This window comes from Pungitius pungitius, chromosome 15 (assembly GCF_949316345.1).
Source record: "Pungitius pungitius chromosome 15, fPunPun2.1, whole genome shotgun sequence".
Taxonomy (NCBI): domain Eukaryota; kingdom Metazoa; phylum Chordata; class Actinopteri; order Perciformes; family Gasterosteidae; genus Pungitius; species Pungitius pungitius.
Window position 1 is genome coordinate 3,886,587 of NC_084914.1, and position 25,697 is coordinate 3,912,283.

The window sequence follows — 25,697 nt, forward strand, 5'->3', positions numbered from 1 at the left end:
TATGTTCCTCATTCTCCGGAAGCCTTATGTAGTGAAGACCAGTATACAGTGAATGATAAAGATATGTTTATTGACATATCCATCAGTGCGGACTCAAATGCAATAAACCATGCAAATTATCCAAGACAAGAGTAGATCATAGTTCCAGTGCTTTTTTTTTTAACTGAACAAAATGTTACAAATAAAAAGATTGCGGCGGTATTCCTTAATCCTTATGTCGCTCTCATTATATACACTGTGGGGGAGGGGGGAGGGGGGGGTTGCATTACTGGGACATCACCGTGTCAGAGAAACAACTCAATTGTTAACCAGGCATCAACTGACGCTGGTTCTCTCCCTTTAGGTACACCATCCTGAAATTTGTCTTATGATATGAACAGAGTTTTTGGGGACTTTTTGTCACAATAACTTGCAATGTGTCCGTAAAGATGTAATCTAATATATATATATTTTATATACTGAATCCAGAAAAAAGAAGTTCAGATAAAACCAGAGATGCATGGCGGTTTAAAAAAAATAAGTGGTGGAAGAGTTACGATTTTTCTTGTTTTGGAGGACAGATAATGAGATATGGCAGTAAAATCATTTCCCAAACGTTAAGGCACTAGGTGGGCCAAATGCTACACCTGCTTAGTCTACAAATAATTTACAATTCAAACAGTGCAGTTTTACATTTGTTAACTTAATGTTTTCCTTTTGAACCATGTATCTATGAATCAATGTAAGGCAATACATTACAAAAAAAAAAAATGTACCAAATAAACAGAAAAAAGTTTTAGGACCCCTATATGCCATTACAATGGAAAATTCCTTATGGCTTGGAGCAATAAAAATAATTATAATAAAAATAATGCATAGATTTAAATGATGATCCTGCATGCTGAACACTCAATACATCTAATACTTATGTCCCAACTCTCTGTCCCAAACCTGACTTGAAGTGACTTGCAGAAAGATAAGAATAAAGGCAAAAAGGCCTAGACAAAGGCATCCGTCATTTTCTATTGCCGGAAACAGAAGCTTGCTTGCATTTAGCTTCAGTATCTGTCAGACGGAGGGGGGGGGGGGGGGGGAGATGGAATGACAACATAAGATATTCATTTTCCACCCGAGTCACTGCAGATCTGCAATCCCTGTATGACAGTACCTTAAAACTGAAGACTTACTTAGTCCCAGCAAAACCCCCGTTCACCTTCCCACTTCCATCATAACTGCCATATAGTATGAAACACAGAAGGTCTCCATGACATGAGTCTCTCTTTCGCCACTGTCCATCTTAAGTCCAAGACGAGGGGGGCCCTCTTGTGGTAGAAAAAGGACAGCTGCAGGTTTGTTGAGTTGAAAGATGGTCGTCTCTTGAATGTGGACACCGGAGCCGGGTGCGAGGCCTCTGTCCGTCCCCGACGCCTCGTGTCTGATGTGTGTTGCGCTGGATATTTATTCATATATTCTCTCTTTTTGATGAATTTTCTATGTAATACAGGTTTCTCTGTTGTTGTTTTTTTTGAGGATGAGGAAGCAGGGAAAGTTTAGAGTCCAGAAAAAAATCCAAACGGTTCAGATGGTTAGCTGAAACAAAAAAACAGAAAAAAGACAGGTGTCCAGTAAAAGAGAGACATGTTTTCACCCTGGTTAGTAAGCCGCTCAGAGGCAACAGAGAACGCAACGCCGCTGCCATCTTTGCATCAAGGTTGACAGGTCATGTAAAAATCCTTTATACAGACTATTCTGATGAAGCGTTGCACAGTAAAGTCCATGTTAGTTACTGAACCCAACAACACATTAGTGCCAATTAGAGAAAAGTGCCAACTGGAAAGAGTCAACCAACCAACCAACCAACCCACCAGGAAGTGTCTCGCGTTAGAAACACCCAGTAACACAATAAATAGACATGGTTAAAGCCGAAAAGGAAGTGGGGTTGGGGGGGTCTAAAAAAAAAATGGGGAAAAAAAAAGAAAAGATCAACACTGTGTGAAGAAGTTCCTGTCAACAAGTGCTGGAGGTTGTGTCTGCGGCTTGGAGGCTGGACTGCGCTCTGCTACAACACAGGAGACAAACAGCAGGTCACGCGACTGACTCGACCACCGCTCAGCCCAGCAGATGGGATTTAACAAGACTTCTGACTGCGGCACGCCCTCAATCACTGGCCAAAACAACAACAACAACAACAGCAGCAGCAGCAGCACGCTAACTCAATGAACTTCATGCGATCGTGCGCGACGGCGCGGAGATCCGCCACAGATCGTCGAGTTACCTCAGCTTCGTGGTATTGCCTTTAGGGTTCTTGCGGAAGGACTGGTTTGGTCCGGAGCGCGTGGACATGGAGCGAGGCGAGGCCCGTAAGAATGTGGATGGTGGGGTCTTGGGAATCTTCTTTCCGAGGTGGCCGATCCATTTCTTCTGCTCATCCTGGGTCAGAGCCAGCAGGAGCATGTCCCGGGCGGAGGTCACGTCGTAGTTTACTGTGGGGGGGGGGGGTGTTCAAGGCGGTGTTAAGAGCGTCATTGCGGACAGATAAGAAGGCATAACGAGCCTGCATGTCTGCTTTAACAGCTTGTTTCACCCGACCAACAGTCCGATCCCCAAAGACATTGAGTTTACTATAAAAGATGTATTGACTGGTTGTTTGAGTGCTGCATCTTAAAGTTAATTGCAGGAGTGGCTGCATCATCGGTAACAACTCGCTGCACAGACGGTTCTTAAAACCAAATGCACTTACATTCATACATATTACAACAATTGCTACTTTTGCTGGTAGTATTTCTGAAAAGCCAAATATGTCTTTTTGAAAAATAAAAATACAAAGTGCCAAACTGCGGAGGAGTCTACCTTTGCAAGGAGTAATAAGGTCCTCCTTTTTGTCCAGGTGGTCCTTGTGGCACTTGACGTGGCAGCGGCGGCACTCCAGGGCCGGCGGCGGCTTGAAGACGTTCCACAGCGGCTTGGCGCAGGCGTCACAGTTTGAAGGGAAGTGGTACAGCGTGGGGATGAACTCGTGGCCTTTGTGCGGGAGACAGTTGGTCTTGTCGCCCTGAGGGACAGCCTCCATGTCCGTCTCCTTCCTGCACTCGCCCTCGTTGGCGTAAAGGATCTGATGGCAGAGGGAGAGAGGAGGCCGACGTCAAAGCAATCGCAGTCAGAGAAAAAACAGCTTTTCTGTGGCTGAGCAGATACGACCTGACATTCTTTAGCACCAGAATCGCAAGCAGAATACAAATATAAAATATGTATACAGAAATCTCCAGAACAGGAAGGAGCCTCCAACCTGGAATATCCTTGGAATCTCTTCTGTCTCGGCCCGGTACACGTCTCCTTGTGTGACTGGTCTCACGTGAAACAGTTTGCTGCCAAATTAATAATTACATGTCAACAACGCTGTAACCGCCACGAACATGGAAACACAAGCCCTGCAACATGACCTTAGTGGATAACTGGAAATACGTACTCGATATCTAGTACCATCGAGGGGTTGGACAGTTCCTTATCCTCCTCATTGTTGTAGAACAGAATCTTCTTGCTGCTCACCACCACATACTGCAAAAATATTTTTTAAAAAAGGACAAAATGTCTTGCGGCGCTCCCAGCAAACACGAACACAGGGTGTGCAGAGGAGACGTCAAGTAAAACCCAAAATCCAACCTGCTTCTTCCATCCGTATCGCTTGATATTCGCTCGGTTGGGAATCGACAGCCAACCCTCCAGTCTGGATTCTGAAAAGCAGCCCAGATGCAAAAAATAAATAAGTGTACAAATCGATGTGAGGAATGCAATGCACTGTGGGGGGAAAAAAAAAAAAAAGACCATGCAGTGTTTCAAAATCCAAAACTCTACTAGGGGGGGGGGGGGGGGGGAGAAAAAATGAAAAGTTAACTTGACAATGTTCATAATTGTTTCAAAACACTAAGTGAACCCCTAAAGGAGCTCAGCCAGCGTTAATGTATTGAGGAGTTTAGATAACCCCTGTTGCTACACCCCCCCCACCCCCCCATGCAGGAGGAACATATTACACAGTCCTTCTTACAGCATGTTAGCAGAGCACAGGGGATAATGATTTCAAATTGAAACTCCAAAAAAGTTTTCCAGCAGTAATTGGAATGATTTTTCTATGGATTAGATTGATCAGTCTTCCATAGAAACAACCATGTGTATTGCAGGTTTGGTGCTAAAATGAAAATTTTTAGGAGCATGCAGCTGATAGTTCAGTGGGTACAGGGAGCTGAGAGGGGCTCGTCGCCTAGTGCCGTCCGACCGAGCAGTGCTTGGGGGTGAACATGCCGCCAACAAGACCAACAAGGACAGTGTTAAGTGTTTGTGTAGCACACGGTGCCATGAAGTACAAAACGCAGGCGCTTGAAGACTTTAACTAAAGAAAAACTAGAGGCAAAAAGAGGGGCTGGCCCACACAGTTACTCACAGAGGGAAAGGAATAGACGTTAAAGATAAGGAGAGAACTGACTGGACATGAGGGAAATAAAGAGAGAAGGGTTTAACCACATATGTGGTTATGTGATAACAGACCTAAAACAAGAGATTCGTTAAGACATCGTGAATTGTGAAGAGATGTTAATCATGGTTCACACCACATGGGAAAAGGACCAAATAGGAGGAGGACGTTTTAGCTCACTCATTACCATTAACTACACTTAAATATGTCAAGCGGAGGAGACTTTGAAGTTTCCTGTGAGGGCGTTTTTACGTGTTTTTTGCTCTCATAAGCTACTGTAACCAAACCCTGTTAGAAGGATTGTCTCCTTAACGATTCTTTTTGGTGTGATTCCCAGACTATTTAGAGGTTACCCTCCCTGCGTCCCTACCTGCGATGTTGCTGTCGGTCTCGTCTGTCTGCAGGCTGGTGACGCTCGAGGTGTCCATGCGCAGCTGCAGGTCGTTCAGTTTCTCCCGAAGCTGCTCGATGTCGCTCTCCTTGCTGTCCAGCTGCATTTGCAGCTCGTTGCGATACGTGGATTCCTCCGACAGTTGCTGTCGGTGGAGAAGCAGAGAGACGCAGGGTTAAAAACCGGGAGGACGTGCGGCCGGGACCTTGCCCGGGCGCTCGTGTTCTGGAGCGTCTCTTTACTCACCGCCTGCATCTCGCTCAACTCCTTCTGGGTCTTGATGGCCATGTGGTTGAACTTCTCTTTCTCCTGATTGAGTTCCAGCTGGAGCTTGCGGTTCTCCTTCTCCTTCTTCCGCAGGTCGGCGGTACTGCCCTTCTTCTTCTGGTCCAGCTTCATGTCCTTTCGGTTCATAATCTCTGCCAGCTTGTTCACCGCCTGTCAAAAGCAGGGAAAGCGTTCGTCGCCATCGTCCAATTAGGTTACCAGTGCTTTTGCAAATACCTGCCGGTTAAAGCGGCGTATCTTTACCTGAGTCTTCAGTGTGCGCTCTGTGTTGAGGATCTTCTCATAGTTGGACTTGATTGTGTTGGAAATCTCCTCCTTCTGAGCAGCATACTCTGTTTAGAAAGAGAGACTCAGCTTGTGCAACAGCGTAATCATAATGCAGCAAAGACGCATTCAGCTCAACAAAGGGGACGGTACCTTGCTCCTGAGTACTGAACTTCTCGCTCAAGTCAGTCTTCTCTCTGGTGAGGTTCTCCACATCTTTGGTCAGAGTATTATTGGATTCCTCAAGCTGCAAAGGAAAGCGTAATATAACTCCAATGCATTCTACATGCACAACAAAATATACATTGTGGAGGGACACAATAATGCGATGTCGGATTGGCCTACCCGAGCAATAGTGGCCTCCTTTTCCCCGATGTCCTGCTTATGTCTACTTATTGCCTTCTTGTTCTCCTGGCTGAGCTCAAAGTACTGCTCCTCCTGCAGGGCTCGGGCCAGCTGCTCCGACTCAGCCTTGGTCACCGTCAGATCCAGCTGGGCGGACAGGGAGTCCCTTTGTAAAAGATAGATATCACAGGATCACAATAAAACTCATGAAGCCATTAGCTGATGTTCAGGTGGTTAGATCAATAAAAGGGATGGCCTTGAGACCTCAGCATAAATGATTCTCTTACCTTTCACTGCACAACTCCTGCACCTTTTTATGAGTCTCCTGTACCTGCCGGTTCCTTTCCTCAATCTCCTCTTTAAGTTCCTTGACCTGAGTTTTGTAAAGCGTCTGATGGAGGACAGCGGTGGTTTAGACAGTGGCTTTCACATTCAATAGAGAGGACAGAGACATCGGGGGGGACGGGGACCCATACTTACAGAAAAATACTGTTCGGCCTCAAGCTGGTCCTGAAGTTCCCTCATCTGTCCCTCGTTGCCTCTGTATTGCCTTTAACACATCAACAAAACACATTTTACACACTCAGAAGCTTTTCCAACTGGACTTGTAGTAAAGAGCTAACCCACATCTAGCAGCCCTAGCCAGGGGATTAGCAATGGAGTGGATGGAGCCGGACCCTAAACTCTAATCCTCTGATGTAAACACTGAGCAGATCAGCTTTGGATGCTCAACCCCCCCCTAAGCTGGAATAATGGCACTATTTTGAAAATAAACAGGCAATCAACGGGCAATTTACGCCTTGACTTCCAAAGAGCATTACTGGATGACGCGGCAGAAACAGAAAACCAGAGCTCCTGGCTGCAGCCGCTGCCAATTCCTGCCAGAGTAATAGTAACAAGCACGATGGCGAAAGCGACCTCGAGTTCTGCTCCTCTTCCAGCAGACGGCATTATTTCATTCATAACAAATAATAATAATAATAATAGCAAATGCGGCATTTGCGAGCCACTCACTTGGTCAGCTGCGCCAGCTGGAACTCCAGCGAGCGCTTGCTCTCCAGCGCCGCGTTGATCTCCTGCTTGAGCTGCTTCTCTGAACACCTGAGACGGTCCACCTCCTGCATGCGGCTCTTCAGTTCGTTCTGAGCCTGGACGCGCTTGCTTGACTCCTGTTCTCCCTGAAGCTGCAGATTCTTCACCTGGAAGAGGAAGACGACGTGACACAAGGCCGAGTGAAAGGGGCAATTGTATTTGATATTTTTCATTATAAAGAAGAGCGAGAGTGAGGGAGGAGTGGGGGGGGGGGGGGGTGTTTACTCACCTCATCTTCCAGCCTCTCTTTTTGCTTCATCAGCTGCTCCATCTTCTGCACAGACTGCTTGAGATCAAACTCCAACATCGAGCACTGCTTCTCGACCTCCACGACCCGGCTCTCCGCTCGCATCCTCGCGACGTTCTCCTCGGACATCTTCTGCTGAACAGCTGGACAGGGAGAGAAAAATGGTCAACCCCTTGTTGTCAACTCGATCGAACAACAAACGTCGCTATAAAACATTTCTATTAATAAAAGAATACTAATTATTCCAAAGGGAGGCTTTTCCGTACATTTTTCTCTGTATCAGTAGCTGGAAACACAATGAGTTTGTGCATGGGGCAATAAAATCCAGATGAAACTCACAAATCTATATGAGAATCAGTAACTTTTACATCAATGAGCCTCAACTATTCGCTGTAGAAGAAAATATCTTATTCCAGCGTGTTCGGGCTTAAAGGCAGGAAATCACTCAGACAGATCATAACTCCATGGAAAAAGCTCATTTAGAGCGATGCATTAATATTCAGAGGGGCGCTGTCCTGACATGCTGCCGGCTTACACTCCTTGAATTCCTCCCACACAAACGTCCCCCACGGGGGGGGGGGGGGGGGGGAGTCTGATCAGATGGCAGACAAGGGATGAAACAGGGGGGGGGGGGGGAGGAACATGTGGTCACAAAGTAGCTCATTAAAAAGTAAAAAAGGCAGGAGAGAATTATAAAGAACAAAGCAGAGAGAGGAACAGCGGTAAGTCGGGACGGGCTCCGACACAGGAGCTGCCTACCATTCGTGGCAACCGATTTGGCTTCTTCGATCGACTCGTATTTGTCGGTGAGCTGTGCCCGCGTCACCCGGTGCTCCGTCTGCTCCTGCTCCAGACGCTGCTGCAGCGTCTTCAGCTTGTAGTTCAGGTCTATCTCCAAGTTGTTCTTCTCCTGTGGCGAGGGGGGGGGAACGACAATGCGACGACATGAGGGCGAGACGTCCCATCGTCCGGGTAGAAACGCAACAGGGTGGGAGAAACTAAGTACTTGTACTTCTCGCGTCGTACCTTCTCCTGGTTGTTGCTCCTCTCCTGAGCCTGTTTGCGCTCCGACTCCACCTTGGACAGGCTGAGCTTCAAGCTTTTGTTGTCCTCTTGCAAGCCGGCCATCCTGGCTGAGAGCGGACGATAAAGACACATCGTCACTTCTACGGTGCTGATGATGTGTGGGTGCCATTTTCATTTTAAACCCCCTTCTTGTGGAGTTTCTCCCCAAAACAAGCACTTAATTATGATTGGCCGTGTGTGTGTGTGTATATTCACTCTGAACTTCCTATTAACTACTGAAGACACCAGTCATGTTTTTTGTACTGTCGAGATATACATTAGACAACGTGTATGTATGGTCAGGGATTGGATCACCTTGCAGCTCCCTGATCTCCTCGGAGCCCAGGCTGTAGTTCCTCCTCTCTGAGTCCAGGGAACTCTGCAGGAGCAGGAGCTCCTTCTCCAGCTGGGCCTTCTCGCTGTCCGCCGCCCGGCTTCTCTCCTGCAGCTCGCGGTTCAAGCTCTCCAGCTGGCTCATGGACTTTGCCATCTCGGTGTGGCTCTTCCTCAGCCTCGCCGCCGTGTCCGACTCGGCTCGTAGAAGGTCGTTGGCCTCTTCCATCTGTCAATTAAAAAGGGGACATGAGAGGGAAAATTAAGTTTTATCCTCCACTAGTCCCAACAGAGTGTGTGTGTGTGTGTGCGCGCGCGTTGTTTACCTGATTCTGCAGCTGGAGCATCTTGTCATTTGAGGCCTGAGAGTTCTGGCTGATCTTCTTCATGTCGTCAAGTTGCTCCTTTAAACTCGACACTAGAAAATAATAAATAAATCGAATGCTGAATTTGTGCGTTTTTGAAATAATCTGATCCTTCTTACACATTTTGGCCGATTTGCCGTTATTCATGCAGAAACACGGCGGACCAAATATCATGTTGGGTTAAAGAAACTTTTGTGAGTTAATTCTTGGCTTACATCTCATTTGTATTATGGTATAGGGTTGCAAGCATTAGTTGTCATACACAGATAATGGCAACAAAAACTAGAAGTTATTTATTGGCATTAAAAAGTAATAATAATCCATTGGGGACAAGAAGTCTTGATGAGATCAAGCAATAAAGAGTGTAAGGCACTAACCTGAAATTAAACTCAAATACCGACTGCTTCCGCACTTTACAATTACATGAATCCCCATCGTCTTTACCCTCATTCTCCAGGTTGCGCCTCTTCTCTGCATCCTGGTCAGCTTTTCTTTGGTACTCCGTGAATCTGTGCTGCAGCACGATCTTGTCCTTCTCCAGCTGAGACATGCCGCTCTCCGCACTTTTCCTCAGGTTCGCCTGCGGCGAGGAACAAGAGAGCAGCCGTGACAGGACGAAACTAAACCCCTGAACTGTGATGCACTCAACCCTCACAGCTTGATGCAATCAGTACGATTTATAGACACAAGCTGTGGATGCAGTTATAACCATAAATAAAGCGGCAAATATCACACAAACCGTGTATAATTTGTCTGTAAAAAGAGTGTGGGGGGAAAAAGGCAAACCTCTTCATCGAGTTCCTTTATGATCTTGTCCATCTTGTTGTTTGATGTCCTGGGAGGGAACAGAGTGTTTCTTGAATAAAAAGCGGATTTAAAAAGTCTGGTCCACTCTATAAACATTTGCAACTATGTCTGAATTCTCCGAGAAACAATAACATGACTGTATTTAGAAGTAAATATGTATGTCTGCTCACTCCCTCCCTGATCCGATCCGGTCTGTTTAGCGACCCGTCTGTGACACCAAAGAATTTGCACCCGGTCTGCGCTTTGACGTAAGCGGCTTCCTTTTTGTGATGGATCAAATTCCTGTTTCAATACCTGCATTTCTGCTCCAACTCATCCTTCAGCTGCATCTCACTGTGGAGCTGCTCCTCCAGATGGTAAATCCTTTTCTGCAGGTTCTCCAGCTGAAAATAGACATCAAACAGTCTTAAAAGCTTCTTAGTTACGGACAGATATTGCAGACGCCTGCATGAACTTGAAATCCAAAAGAATTGGCAGACCTTAAGAACCTAGTCTTCAACTTACATGGCTCTTGTCTTCCTTTGTGGTGCTGCTACGCTTCTCGCTGGTCTTTGTGGGGGCGCTAGAGCTGCGCAACTGGCTGGAAACACAACACATTTCATTACTGAACTATTATCACAGCAGTTGAATTGCCTCAAAACTAAAAACTACCACTGATTCTTCAGAGAACAAATGAGCAAAACTTTTACTTAAATATTAATTAAGTTTATATTTTTAAAACGACGTTGATTGGATGCTAATTTTAAATTCTTTTTTTTTTTTTTTATAATTGCACAAACCCCCTGGAGTGCCTTCACTTGCCTCCAGGAGTACGCGTTCCCCCATTTGAGAACCACTGCATAAGATACATAAGAAAAATGTTGACCAGTGTGTGTGTGTCTGAATAAACTAAATCATGTAGGTTTTTCAGATGCGCTGTACTGCGATTAACGTCACTACGAACAATCCATGGTAACCTGTCCCACCATGATGTGAAAATCATGGCATCTTAATTTATTAGAAAAACGTATTTTGGCTGGCTATGTAGAATACTGAGCCTCATTTAAGTGAAGCCTCATTGACGTCACGGAGCCTCTTCACTCATCATCTATGGAGCAGATCCAACCTTAACTGCCTTTGGAAGCAAAATTGACTTTAGTGCCTTGGGGTATGGAAAAATCATGTTATTCTTAGTGGAGATGGCATTCTCCTCATAGACCTGAAATATAGCTACTGCATATCTGCCATCGTTGCTGTACCAATTCCACGCATCTTCCATTATGTGGGCAATTTAGCGTGACGGGGAACTGGGCCAACATGCGCACGCGCGTCAGACTTACTGCTGACTGCTGTAGTAAGTGAAGCCGACGAAGGGGAGCTGGTTGCCCACAAAGGCCTTCGGTATGGGGAAGGTCTCCTCCTCTCCCCGATCCTCCTCGATGTCATCGAAGTTACTGGTGTCGACGTCGCTGCTCAGTTCAGGCACGACGGGGGCGGCCGCTAAACGGGGCAGGGAAAGACGGGAGATCAGTGACGAGACCGCAGGGAGCACCCGTTCATGCCATGTGATCGGTCGCTGCACGTTAATGGCCTGCTCCAAGATGCAGCCAACACGTGGGACACGGGAAGAGCCTCCTGAAATGATTGTCTAGTCGAGACCAGTTTTACCATTCAAATTAGTCCAACAGATTTCTTAACTTTAAACCGAATATTTTCCCCTGCCTTTACAATAAAGATTTCCTTGTTAATCTGCCATAACTGTATTTTGAAATGGATTATCTCCTGGAAAGATAAAAGACACATAAACACCTGTTCAGCTTTTCTCAGGTGAGTTTTCTTTTTCTTTCTTTTTCTTCTTTTTTTTTAAACAAGGGAAACCAGCCAAGATATCAGAGCTGTTTAGCCAATGGAACAACATCGCCAAAAAGTGCTGAGTCTAGTAAAGCATTAAATATAAAGCCAGTGAAGGACTGACTACAGCTCCTGGATTTATCCGTACATTTCTAATCTCTCTCCAGCGTAGATCCCGGCGCATTAACATTTGCCCCCGCTGTGGGGCCTCAAAAAAGGCTCCGCTGCCAATTACTCCTCCGAGCAGGAATCACGTTTGGTCTTGGAAAGGATACTGAATGAATGGCTTGTCCGCAAGAATTTCCTGCAAATGTCCGCAGCAGGTCAAACGGAAAACCTGATCGCTGGTACGCAACCAAAGGAGCAGTGTGCAGAGCGCCAGCTGCAACGTGATCTTCACGGTGAAAATGGCCTTACTGTCTCGGATGTTCTCCCATGTCCACTGGTCGTTCTTGAAGAAGGGATGCCTCTTGATCTCGTCGAAACCATTGCGGCCAAGTCGAACTTCCCTGTGGGGCGGGAAGGACACACTTAGTCTGGTTCTTGATCATTTATACAGTTTGTGTTCGTGGTTCTCAAAAAAAAATGTAAAAAATTAAAAAAACAGCAGAAACAGTTCTTAAATGTTTAGTAAAGAGGCGTGTCTACGCCATTATGAACATGTCAATCAAGATTCTTTCCACTGAGCCCAAAACACGCAGGGGGCCTGATGGTAAGAACACACTTCAAGGTGGCGCTTCCAGTGTCGCTATCGAACCTGTCAGTGAGGAAAGCACAGATGAGATTCTTGGCATCGTTGGAGATGTCGCTGTCGTCGGGGAAGTTCAGGGCATTCTTGTGGTTCATAATTTTGCTGTAGGTCCCCACCAGGGAGTCTGCATAGAAGGGAGTGTCGCCTGTGCACAACACAAGAGGTCACGGTTTTTGAGCTTCAACTTCAGTCTTTCCTTAAGATTTATGAGGGATGATGGTACAATAACAGCAGCACCCACAGGAGATGTCGACGGATAAACACTCACCAACTAGCATTTCGTACAGGAAGACTCCCACTGACCACCAGTCACACTCTCTGCCGTAATAGCCATCTCCTCCTTGGGATTTCAGTACCTCGGGCGAAATGTAGTCTGGAGTTCCCACTGCGGTGTCACATCGTACCATACCGTCCTGAAAAGGAGGCACGTTGTTTAATAGTTAAAAGTTCTTGTTTTTTGTCGGTCTGTCGTTTTGAAATATTTTTACTAGATACATCAACAATAATTCTATTATGGTGACATAAATTAAATGTGAAACCTTGTTCATTTTCATGCAGGTCCCAAAGTCTGCCAGTTTTAAATGGCCTGCTTTATCCAGCAGCATGTTATCAGGCTTCACGTCCCTGAGAAGACAACGATACGGACACATCAAACACATGTACAACACTACTGAACAACACGCAAGCCTCGAGCGCACACAAGTCACTTTGCATGCGTTTATGCGCGAGGTTTAGATTACATCGGTTAGAAAATGCCACTCAGAAATGTAGCTCACTATTTCCTCCGACGGTGCCAATTCCTGCTCATTACAAAGCCCCGTTAGATCAAAGGTTGCTGCCACACCTTGTAAATACCACTGCGTATCACCGGTGTCGAGAGCCATAAAAGATAAATGGTGTTACACCGTCATGTCGGAAGACTTAATCCAAGCAAATTCCAAATGGACAAGAAAACCATAACAGACACTCAATCCGAAGACCGGACCAGCAGGAAAGGAGCCGTGGAGAAGGGAGCCGTCTACCTGTGAATGAAGCCCATGGAGTGGATCCCGTCCAAAGCCAGCACCACCTCAGCGGTGTAAAAACGGGCCCACTTCTCCGGGACGTCGTAGTTGCTCATCAGGTTCACCAAGTCGCCACCCGGCATGTATTCCATCACCATGTAGAGGTAGCGGTCATCTTGGAATGCAAAAAAGAGCTGCGGAATAGAAAAGAGAAGTGATTTGTTTTAAAATAATCAATAAAAAAAAAATTCTCTTTTTGAACTCAGCAGGGTTTACATCGGTGTGGCAGATATATATTTTAAAAATAGCACACGACGTTGGGTAGGGTCACATCTTACCTGCACCACCCACGAGCTGTTGGCAAAAGCCATGATGTCCCTCTCCTCCCAAAAGAAAGCAGAGTCCGACCTCTTGATCATCTCAAACTTGCTGAGCAGCTTCATGGCGTACACCTTGCACGTGGCTTTGTGCCTTACCTTGAAAAGAAAAGTGTTGACAAGCCAGTCAGGTGTCAGTCAAGTATTTCTCACAAACACATGAGGAATATAACAATATATGAGGAATAATGACATTGACTGTAATTCCTATATGAGGAATATAATACGACTGCAACTTTTTATGGACGGCATTGTTTATAAAGAAAAATGTTTTTTTAAATGGAATTCTTACCAATTGCACCTCTCCAAATGCTCCCCTCCCAATAACTTTAACCACCTCATAGTCAACCGCTTTCATGCGTAGATCACGAATTTTACTAATGGTTTCCTTGTCTGGAAAAAAGGAAGACGAAGTTAATAGAAAATAGAAGGAATGGAAGCTGTGAGTTACTGCAGCACAGTATTAACACTTGAGACATTTTCCACAGGTTGCATTTTGTACGGGGAGATATTTTCTTTTACTTCGGGACATTGTGTAAATGTTATATACTATTTACATTTGCCAAACAGATGAGAAAACGCTGACGGGGCCTGCTTACTGAGAGTCGGCCTCTCCCTAATGAAACAATGCAAGCTCCCTCGGAAGAGGGGGGGGGGGGGGGGGGGGGGGGACTTGAGGGGGACTGCATTCACAGTTCGGCCAAATTTGGTGATAGTTGAACTGAGCGAGTCATTTCCACTGTGAGCAGAGGTTCCTGGGACCCTGAATCATCCTCGGGGACCAAGAAGACATAAACAAATATGTCTACAAATAGGCTTTCTCGCTGCCGTCACGCCGATACGCTGGTGTATTTGCATGTGTTTGGGAGTGGAGCAGGAGTATTTCCAATAGGGCCCTGCATGCATACAATAGAGTAATCAGCTGATGTGATCAAGTAGCAAGCACAATGCATGGCGGAGCGAGAGCCCTTCAGGCAACGCAGGCTGCTCGGGGCCATTGTCTCACAAGACAGCCGGTCCATTAGTCCACATCCGCCACACGGCCCTCTCTGAAAAAAGTACTGTACCAAGAGTAATTGAGGCCTAATGGCAGTATTAGCCCGGGGCTCTAACAGTAGTTAGCAGAGTTGATCCCCAAATATGACAAATGTGAAAAAGTGGACTGAAAGATGACAGACGTTGGACATGAATAAACCTCTCGGCCAGGTTTACTGGAGCCAGATTCATTTCACACATGGAATTTGTCAAACTAGTAGAATGGAATAAATATTGAGAAACTAAGGAATAAAAAAGGCTCAAAGAGGCTCAAAATAATTATAAAGGGAGGGGGGGAAACGACAGAGTTATAACACGCGAGTGGGAGTAGACCATGTTTAGTTTGGATGTAGGTGTTCTGGTTAAATTATATGTAATTCAGGAAATTAAAGATGTATATTCCCAAGACATAGCACTGATGCTCCGCCCCCACACAGCTAACAAGAACAGGTTCTGGGATAAGCACTATTATCATGTCGACATTTCCAAACTTGATCGGTTAAGGAAAGACGGAGTAGGCCTCACTACCGGCCTCTGGTCGGTATTCTGGCTACAGCAGTTCCCCAGTCTGGGAAAATAGAAAACCATCACGATGGGCATCATGTGGGTCACCAACCATTTATGAATGTCCCTTTGTTGGGGGCACTAAGCAGCAGACACGTATTGTGTCCGAGCCTGCATAGAGACGGTGACCCAAAAACAGTTTTCTTCTCTGAGCCGAATGCAACACAAATGGTTCAAGTGAAAGACACTCAGATCGATGATAAAAGAGGACATGAGGGGGGGGGGGGGGGGGGCACACTTACATCTACTCAAAAAGTTGTCAATGCTCTTGTTTTTCCTCAGGGCGGGGAAGTCGAGGTCGTACACCAGCGCGTCCAAGCCATCCTGCGGGCAGAGGAGAAGGGTTAACAAAGCCACAGCGGCAACACACACACACACACACACCCCCTGAAGAACGACTTTCAGCACCAGTGAGACATTGCTGGACTGTTTTTTTTTTTGCTTTCCATGACGCGCTCAAAAGCGTCGAGAGGAATTAAGACCGATATTCCGACTGTGTTTTCGGCTCACTGAAACAAAGCCCATCGGCAGGAGTAAACCAAGTCTGGTTCTGATGTTGTCGTGGTGATGCTACGGCCTTGAAAGTGTACGTCTGCTTCTGAGAGGCCATGCGTACGGAGGAAGGTTATTATGTCTCGGGGCTTGAGTCAGCTGCTGAGCAGATTTCATGAGACGTGCTCGTAGCCATTACAAAAAACAATGTCACCTCAAGAGGTGAGTTTATATTAATATATAAAAACACACATATCTAGGTTCTGCTCAGATTTCTTGATCCCATTGTTGTTTGACATGCACATAATCATCACGTCCCGATATCAGAAAGAGAATGGAGTGGTAGCATGAGAAACGGTTGCCCGTGTAAGCTACACCTCATCCGGGCGACTTCCTGTGCAGCCTCAGTGTAGTAAGACCATTACTAACCACGGCAGCAGCAAAAAACCTCTCAATTCTGGTGCAATGATTAAAGGGAGAGTGCCCGGGTACGATGGTCTGTTCAAGCCCTCCGATTGGTTGACACTTTGTTTACATTCGGTCAAATTGAGTCTGTGTAATGAAAGAGGCTGCGACTCCACTTTGGCCCCGGAGAAGAAAAAAAAAAAAAAAGTCTTGCCTTGGACTGAGGTCAAGAAAGTGAAGTAAGAACCATTAAAAAACATTTGTTTTATTCACATTTCTGGTCGCTCTCCTCTCCCATTGGCTGTCACTGGTGTCTGGGTAGCCAGAAGAACACGTTTGTCATTGTGTGCACCAGCTTCAGGAAGTTAGTCAGGTCAGGTTACCACGAGGCTAAGTAATTGACATGTTTTCATGTATAGATATGATCAAACCAATGTGATCAGAAATGGGATAAGCGTCATTAAAAGGATGCACCTTCAGTATTTTGTATATGAAATAGCTGGTGTAAAAAGACAGTAGCTGATAAATGTGCATTGCTGGATGACCAACAGAATTTCCCATGACCCCCGCTATTATTTCGGCCGGCAGGGTGGGGCCGAACACCCGAACAGTTGGGTAAACGCTGCGCTGCAACGTCGACCCTCGTCACAAAACAATTCCACGACAACCTGAGCAGCATTGTTGTAAAAAAAAAAAAAAAAAAAAAAAAAAAAAAGGAGGGTGTTGATAAATGGGTTGCATCAATACCCTTTTCAAATGATGACAGCTACCATATTGAAAGTCCGAGCACTACAAAAACAAAAGGGCCGGATAGGAGCACAAAGGCTACTTGGCTGGATTTAATTTAATCTTCCATAATCCAGAATGGCTCAAAGAAGACCGGCTCACAAACACACTATAGTGGTCTGTATTCCCTCTAGGAGGGGAAAACCAGAGGTTGAAATTGAGCATCTCCTGACTCTCACCTGGCTAATGGTTTCTTTCTTTAAAAAAAGTCAGATCATTACACCAGACGTGCCCAAAGAACATTTAAAAACAACTTTTCATCACTCGTTGACATCCATTCTTTCATACCAAGAATGTAGCCATTCTTGTTTTGCGAGTGATGTTCAGTCTTAAATATTCAGAGGATTTCTCTTTGCATCTCTGAGCAAAACAATGATGACACATGAATCAGCAGCTCAGACGAGGCGGACAATCCTCTTAAGTAACTCTGCTTCTGCTCAGCAGTGGAGGTCGGGGCCATGTCGCACCCCCCCCACACCATCCCAAGGGAAAAACGGGAGGCGAAGTATGGCTGGATGGCAAGAACAAAAGCAGCGTAGACAGAATGCAGACATTAATAAGAGGGGAGGATGTGACCAACACACACGGCGGAGGTGAGAGCCATCATCCGCTCAAGATTTTTTTTTTTGGAAAAGTCTGCGTTCTGACACGATCATTTACACAAACCAGGCTGGCAGAAAAGGGGGCCTTGTTCCCCATACGGTATGCGACCAGCATGCAATGGAGGGAGGGGGGGGGGGGGGGGGGGAGCAGAGAGACCAAGTCCTTCAGGACCCTAATCACAAGGCTTCATGCTCAGCAATGCACGTTCGCATAACTTCCTGCCGCAGAGAACTCTGGACAGCCACAGTAACATTCCTCAACAGGACCGTACACGTCAGAGAGCTATTTTAGGTATGTGGCCAAACAAGTTCCCAACAAAAAGTGAAGGAAGGGAAGAAAAAAAAAAAAAAATCCATCCCAAGTAGAGAGTCACACAGAGAGCCTTAGTTTCAGTCAGCACTGGTGCTGAAGACTGTGACGGAAAGGGAGGAGGGCGGGGGCATATGGGGCCGGCTGCTCCAATAGGAGAACAAATGAAGGAAAAAACAAAGAAAAATCAGGAAGACGGCCATGCTAAGAGTCCTCTGCTGCAACACCGGTGGGACAAAAGAACGCTTGTTTAGCTTGGACAGTGAAACACTGTGGCAAAAACAGGAATACGATTTTAATTGCAAATTTGAACAAAGCGGACACAAGCAACAAATTGTGTGACAAATAAGCATTCTGAAGTAGTACGAGTGTGACTGTGTGCGTGTGTGTGTGTGTGGGGAGCAACGGTCCCAGGTTTGCATCACAGCATTTGCCTCTTTGCATCAGCAACAGGCCTGGGTGCTGGTATAGCAGTATCTAAACAAAACGCACAATCGACCGTCCGTGGAACGTGAAAAAACAGTTTTGATAACTATTTAAAAAGAAATGATAACATCCGGCGCTCTGGACACAGCAATTAAACTGTCCAGAAAAAAAATAAGAATGTGGAACACAAAATGTGAAAAACAGGTCTAACATATGTATAAATATTAAATCTGTGTGGATCTAGACTTTGGTCTCCAGGATTTTTTCCTCCACATAAGGAACAGCCCAAAATCTGCCAGGAAAAAGCTTATTATATAATTATAAAGACAATTCTCTTCGACCTGCTACACCTATTAGAAACAGAGCAAAACCATGCATAAAAGTGACTCAAGTGCAAAAAGCATTGTGTGTTAGCAGTCCAGAGAATAGGTCTTAATACTTTGCAGTGTTTTAGGGGAAGAATAAACAGGACTCCTAGTTATTTCTGGGGATTATGCATCAGGCAGAGGGCGACACATCCCTGGGATTACCAGATAATAATAAAAACATCTCATCACCCTAATAATTAAATGTGGTAATTATATTGTAAAAACGCGCGAGCCAGTGGTTGACATCACATATGGCAATTATTTCTTAAAGCTTTAGGGAAGAGAAATCCACACACACAAGCTCTTTTCCAGACATTAAAGTCTGAGTTAAAGTTTCCATGGGCGCCTCAGCCACATCATCCCCTTTCTGCATGCCAGCACTAGGCACGTGGACTGGCCTCCTCACTTCCTTTTCTGCCACCTCTTTAAGACAATTTTGTCCTGCCACGTGTGAGCGATTGTTGCGACAGCCCGTCGGTTGGCCACGCAAATAGAGGCGGCGCCCATGTTCACACCAATGTGATCGAACAAACTGGCGAGGCCATTCGAAGCGGGACATCTTTTCATGTCGTCGCTTGATGTAGTTTTATCCCAAGTAGTAGAATCAGTAGCCATCAGGATTGGCTTGGAATCAACATCACTGGAGGGACTCAGGTTTGTTGATTCAAACTAACTTCTCGGTCCAAACTCCCTTTGCACGACAATAACATCTACTGACAGAACAGCCCCTTTACCTAGAAAGACTGCGCATCCGACAGCTCTGCTGGGTAAATGGCAGTGACAGTGAACCCAGGGGTGGCAAAACAGGGGCATTCCATTTCCTTATGAGGTCCCAGTGAGCGAGAATCACTGTCACAAAGGCTCTCATGTCAAAATATAATTGAGTTATCCCAACAGCGGCGTGCACGCACGTGCTCCACTGACTGAGCTCCGGATTCTCCAGCGAAACTCCGCTGCTCTGCCCGGGATGTCTGACCTCGGCCCAACAAATAACCGTCTTATTAAAACGTCCACTCGGCCCATTCCGACCATCTTCACTGGAGGGGCGGGGGGGGGGGACGGGGGGAGACGCGGAGTCCGCTGTATGTGGGGCAAACTAACCGTGGGCCGCGGCCCTTCACCAATGAGATGACAGAGAAGCAGGAGGCTGCAAAGTTCAAGGGGTGAATTGGAGGAAATCAAACGGCGACAACAACCGTCCCACTGGATACAAAACTTTTGATCCAAGTAAGGAAATAAGCATGCTTGGAGTGGGAAAACCACCAGTGTCAACTGTTCATCAGTGCGACATCCATTTGTAGTTTGGAATTCAATGTCTCCTGGGAGCTGCATTACAATCTGACATTAAAAGCTGGACATCAGTAATCACAATAGGATTACATTTATGCGGAGAGTTTTAATGAAGTAATCATGAAATGTGATGCACACATTGTTTTGTATGAATGTGTGGAAGGAGAAAACGAGGCTGAAACAGGAGCAGGAACCAACCTGAAAACAATGCCGACATACAATCTAATATTCTTTATCAAATGGAAACAAGTACTGGCGAGTACAGCCAAGTTAGACATATTAACAATAATCTGGGGGTTAATATGTCAAGCAAAAGTGCTCCCTCTGTTCAAAGCCGTGCAGATCTGTCTACAAGTCGTTAACCAAACACAGACTGTAGCTTCATTATCAGTGCTGACAGCACCTTCCAGGTGAGGTTTGTACATTAAGAGGCAAAGGTCAATAGGACGCCGGCAAGCCCTCTACATCGGCATGACAAAGGCCAACTGTACTCTGACTGGGCCACAGCCCACAGACTGTTAGGAGGGACGCCAGTAAAACCCCTACAAATCACTCAGGGCTCCAACTTAGGCAGCTGTGACCGAGCGCGTTCCCTCGGCCCGTTAAAAGGCTGTTTGATGTTTTTTGATGGTTGGCATTTGTACACGCTGGTGTCGCTATATTGTGAGTTCCCTATGAATGTCTATTCATTCTAGCTCCTTGGCCACACAGCACCATTATTTAGCAATAGTGACAGAGGTAATGATAAGAATCTCCCTAATTAAATCTAATTTGAGTAGCTAACGCTGGCAGGCGTTAACCTAGATATAGGATTTTAACTCATTTATTATATAATTATTCAATAAAGCAAAAGCATAAGTGAATTAGCACAATGCTCACTTTAGTTTACAGCATCCTGCCAACAGCTACCACTTGAACTGTAACACTGTACTGTTCATCTTATTCAACTGATAGGCTGAAATCACTTCAGAATAAGAGCGTTGACCATAATATGTACATGCAACATTCACATGTTGAACCACAGGCTTCCAATATGGTTTTCTAACCTTTCAGTTTCCTGTAATTACTCTTATTACAGATTTAAAGTCCAAACAGCAGATGAAAGACAGCTTAAAAAATGGACACGCCAATGCATCCCAAGTGTGAAAGTAGCAATGAATCAAGCAAAGACTTTGCAAAACAAGTTCCAACAGATCAACGCAACCATTTTATACACTAAATGATTAGACTCTACACTTAAGTGTAAAAAAAGCAATAAACTGGCAAACACATTTTTCACCATGTTCATTTATGAAAAATCAAACTACGGTAAGAACATTGAATCCAGACTTTTGATCCAAGTTTTTGATGCCAGATGTCGCCGAAAGAAAAACTCTGACAGTTCTTCAACCTTTAATGTCAGTGAGCTTTTGCGTCACAATGTCAGGAATTCTGTCTCTTCAGATCGAGCCGCCCAGAGCACAATCGCTGGGGAGGGGGGCAGAGCGTCCAGATAACGCGCTCCTCTCTCCGGGCAGGATTTATTTAAAGGGCGCAGATAAGGGCATCGGGGCTTGAACAATGTGCTCAATAGGCCAGCCCAGAGCTGAGTGCTACGGTGCAGGCCCAAGTGTCACCATCACAGAACACAGACCAGGCTCTCCATTGGAAAAATGTTCAAGTCCAACAGTGCAATGCTTCAGAGGGAGAGCCAAAGGCAGCTCGGACTCAGGTACAGAAGTGCAGCCAGTAAAAGGCTTGCATTGTGAATTCTGGTGGAACCTATTACTCACACAGCCCAGCGTGTTGGCTGCTTTATGAGTTAAACGTCCTGATTCACGGCGTTCAGAAACATGAGTCTTTGGTTCACATAATTTTGGTTTATGGGTTAGGGAGAAGAGCCCACACCCAGCTACCTCAGAGCTGCCTGCCTGGTCTCAACTCCCTCCAGACGTGCACAGCGGCTGTGGGACACACAGGGAACTCAAAGACAAGAGGTTATTTGATTAGCACGGAATTTTATTAAGCTGTGGGTGGAGTTGCACGGTGGCAGAGAGCGCCTCAGCAAAAGGCCCCCATTCATTGATCAAGCAAGATTGCAGAAAGGGGGGAGGGGGGGAACAACACCCGTGTCTGTGCTGCTGCCGGCAGGAACAGTCCCCATAGCTTTCAGCCACTGAAAATGCAGCACATGCGCACTTTCAGGTGAGTTTAATTGCCTCGTTCAGCAACAGGATGGGAGGTCAAAGGGAGCGGGCGAGCTTTTCTTTTCAATGGACAGCAATCTACAGCAGCCTTTGCACAAACACGTCAAGTTGCACGTGAGGGTGGGGTTTCAGGACAAGCCCACTTTCCAAAAAAAACAACAAAAACACACCGCTTGCTCCATTTTCCTTTGCTTGGTAAGTCAGTCTGCATTCTATAATCCCACAATCAAGATATGGGGATCGTTAATCAAAGAGAATGACCTGATGTGAGCAACACCTGAATGAGTAACTATGAATAACGCCATTCCGGGTTTTGTAGTACGTGACGAAAAAAACCCCAGTCGTGCCGCAAAACAGAAAACTCTTGACGTTTCCTCGCACCTAACATCTGGGTGTGACTCCTCTAATGAGTCAATGAGAGCCAGATCCGTGAGAAAGCACTGCTTGCTGATGTCACCCAAACTGAAAGGATCCCAATATCAACAAACACGTCCTATTTGCTTCATGTAATCAGGGGGGGGGGGGAGAGAAGCAGCAAAACCTGATGGTGTTGCTTTAGAGTTTAGCACGTGGCAGCAGACGCCTCTTTTCTGTTGATGACTTAGAAAGTTCGCCCGGAGACACGAGGCAGCCGGGGATGGACCTCCAGCTGGCAGGTGTAGTGGGGCAGCTGGGGGCCTTCAGAGGTTGAGGGGGGGGGGCAGGTTACAACATGCTCGCAGGCAGCCGATCACTTCAAATCAAGACGAGATAAGTAAATCTATGCGAAGCAGCACACCTCACCACAGACTTCCGTGTGATCTTGCCGGGAAACAAATGCCCCGGTGACATCACAAGAGTATTATAGGACCGCAGTGGGCGGCAATTAAGGTGAACAGATCTTATGATTAGCGTCATCTTTGAAAAAGCGAATTGACCACAAGCCGTCTGACAAAATGTGTCTGCCACTTGTCACTCAAGTTCAGTTACCTTTGAGTCCTCATTAGTTGTTGATGCTGGTGCGAATTGAAGTCACGTTACTGAATGCACGTCGCCGTTAAACAACGAGCCAAACGCTAGGACATAGTTTTACAGTTTTAGGCTGCAGTGTTCGGACTGTCGGATGGAATTTTGTTCATTGTTTTCATGCTGTATATATATATATATATATATATATATATATATATAAAGTTACATTTCGTATAATTGATCTCACACACACACACACACATACATACAGGCGTTTGATCGTGTTCAACCGAGCGAGGCATATCACCACATTCCGTCAGTGACAACTCAAGACGACCTGTTGGTCTCGGAAGAAAGAACTGCTCCAAGGAGTAGACAGACCCCGAGCGGTCGTCTCGCTTAGCCGCCTAGCCAGCTAGCGAGTTACAAACTTACCAGAAGACAATCCGTGTTTACTTCTGACTTCGGGTCCTTCAACATGGCATCGATCTTTTCAAACCGAGCCGCCATACTTTCCCCGGCGGACATGTTTGCTGCTACGGTCGGCCCACGAACAAAAACAGCCCACTGGCGAGGTTAGAAGGCTGGCTAGCTAGCTTTAGCAGCCAGCAGTAGCTAGCTAGCTAGCCGAATGTTCCTTTCTTAGCGTGAACCGCGCGCGCCGCACTTTTAAAGAAAATACATCGTTCTCCTCGAGCTTTCACAGACGATGAAACGTTTAAGATTGCGCTGAATGTACAAAAGCCACATTCTCGGAGTCCAAGGGAGGGTTTTTTGTTTTATTCCAGTGTTGAAGTGGCAGACAACTTCAGTGGCAACAGATAAATGCGGCGACAGATTAGTCAGCCTCCGCAGGACGCCGCTGAGGATAAGGGCTTAAAATGTGGGTGCATCCGAACAAAAGGCAATTCAAAGTTAGCCCGTTTTGCCGATTAGAAGAACAAAAAGCAAAGTTTGCGGGAGGGTCGGTCCAGGCCCGGTCCCGTATTTCTGTCCGGGGGCCTTGCAGAAAGAAAGAAAAAAAAAACGACAATAGATTCTGACAGCTCAAAAGTAGAAGTGGTGGGGAAAAAAAAAACTTCTGCTTCTTCCAAATTTCGATGAGTTTAAAACACGGTCTCGTTTCACCGCCTAACGGCTGTCCTCCCGCTGCACCCCGTGCGTTGTCGTTGACTCTCGACTGTCTCCCGTCTGCGGTGCTCCGTCTCCGGCTTCGAAGGCACATCCATCAACTTTTAAACGTGTGTAGGTTTTGTGAAGGAAAAAAACAGCGGACGATGCCCGATTTTCTCCCACAGCCCGACCAACATGTCCGCCTTCCTGTTCAAAGCAACTTCAAAATGTCAAGCACTGCGCATGCGCACTCACGGACCGCTGGTGGCAATACGTTCCTGCTCACCAGTGTCACAACGTATTTTGTGACCAGTTACTACATCGCCTGCCATCGGAGGGATACGAGGAATGTACTACGGTTCATTTATGTCAAGTTCTTATATCAGGTTTGATGATGATGCAAAATAAAACGATCAATTATATTTACATACTCGTGTACATTATTATTTTCTATACTGAAACTATCCTGCTGTGGTTATGGACCATAATCATCTATGAATAACGTTCTATTGTATTTAGGTGTCACCCAATACCCTTGTTCTGAGTCATGTTTCAAAGGACATGTTTGATTAAATTATTTATATTGAATTGGAATTGTCCACGTGGGCTAGATATGCTCTTGTTACTGGATCATTATTAAATGTGGTTACACATTACGAAAGTGATTCATGCGGCGCACCTCTGCTCTCGGTGTGATTGGGAGCCATAGATAAATTACATTACATTACATTACATGTCATTTAGCTGACGCTTTTATCCAAAGCGACGTACAATAAGTGCATTTCCACATAGATACAAACTCAGAAGAACAAGTAACAAGAAATTACATTTTTCATCAAATAAGCAGTTACAAAACATGTTATAGAAAAGTGCCATTATAAGTACAATTTAAGTGCTATCATTTGTTAGTGCTACAGTTGTAAATGACCAAAACCGGGGAGGGTTGCCCTCTAGAATGTTGGGATTGTTTGTGACAACGTTTATGGGATACCCCATAAGGTCACTGTGACAGTAATGGTTATTTTTGTAAAGGTCACTCAACAGAGTTTCATCATCTGGCTTACACTTTATATTAATAACGTTGTCTTTTTTCGATTTGGCATTTATTGGTCATGTGTAGTTAGTTCCCAGAGTGAAAACAATGGCAAACAGGAAATGCTTAGATGCTCCCTGAATAGGGGGAAGATACTTTTTTGACTACAATAAAAAGGATTGCGTTTGTGAATATGTCTATCTAACCGGCCCTCTGTCTAAACTATTATTGTCTCTTTTACTCTTATTTATTTCTTTTCAGCAGTGTGTGTGTGTGTGTTCTGCATGTCACCCAACAGAGGGCGCTGTTGTACAAGTTTGTGGTGAAAACAGAAACATGCGTTTACTGAACATTTTGTCATGTGCTCTTCGGAAAAAGCCTACCATTTATTAAAATACTTTTTTTTTTTTTTAAACTTGAACCACTTAACTGGCTACTCCCGGTAAAGTTCGTCACGTATTCCCTTTTTGCGTGTAACTCTCGTGTTTATCCGTCCTCGCACTTTTTAACAACAGGCCGAGCTGAACTTATCCTCG

General features: G+C 45.6%; 1 protein-coding gene across 2 annotated transcripts; it reads right to left on the reverse strand.

Annotated features, from left to right (window-relative positions):
• Window positions 1–55: 55 nt before the first annotated feature.
• On the reverse strand, window positions 56–24,385 carry rock1 (Rho-associated, coiled-coil containing protein kinase 1). Of its 2 annotated transcripts, none has more exons than XM_037457215.2 (33): window positions 23,451–24,384; window positions 15,445–15,526; window positions 13,896–13,996; window positions 13,565–13,702; window positions 13,245–13,420; window positions 12,762–12,846; window positions 12,491–12,635; window positions 12,229–12,367; window positions 11,889–11,980; window positions 10,961–11,120; window positions 10,146–10,221; window positions 9,936–10,024; window positions 9,621–9,669; window positions 9,279–9,414; window positions 8,796–8,887; window positions 8,452–8,698; window positions 8,098–8,204; window positions 7,831–7,981; window positions 7,054–7,214; window positions 6,747–6,931; window positions 6,213–6,282; window positions 6,020–6,123; window positions 5,733–5,898; window positions 5,541–5,634; window positions 5,367–5,455; window positions 5,082–5,273; window positions 4,815–4,980; window positions 3,640–3,710; window positions 3,446–3,534; window positions 3,266–3,344; window positions 2,830–3,091; window positions 2,255–2,462; window positions 56–1,569 (listed from the first exon to the last, which is right to left on the reverse strand). In XM_037457215.2, the coding sequence occupies exons 1-33, from the start codon at window positions 23,541–23,543 to the stop codon at window positions 1,566–1,568; spliced, it is 4,098 nt and encodes a 1,365-aa protein (XP_037313112.2). In that variant the 5' UTR covers window positions 23,544–24,384; the 3' UTR covers window positions 56–1,565. The 2 variants fall into 2 exon arrangements, with proteins under 2 accessions (XP_037313112.2, XP_037313111.2); XM_037457214.2 differs by lacking the exon at window positions 56–1,569 and adding an exon at window positions 1,576–2,038 and having other exon boundaries at window positions 23,451–24,385.
• Window positions 24,386–25,697: the final 1,312 nt, after the last annotated feature.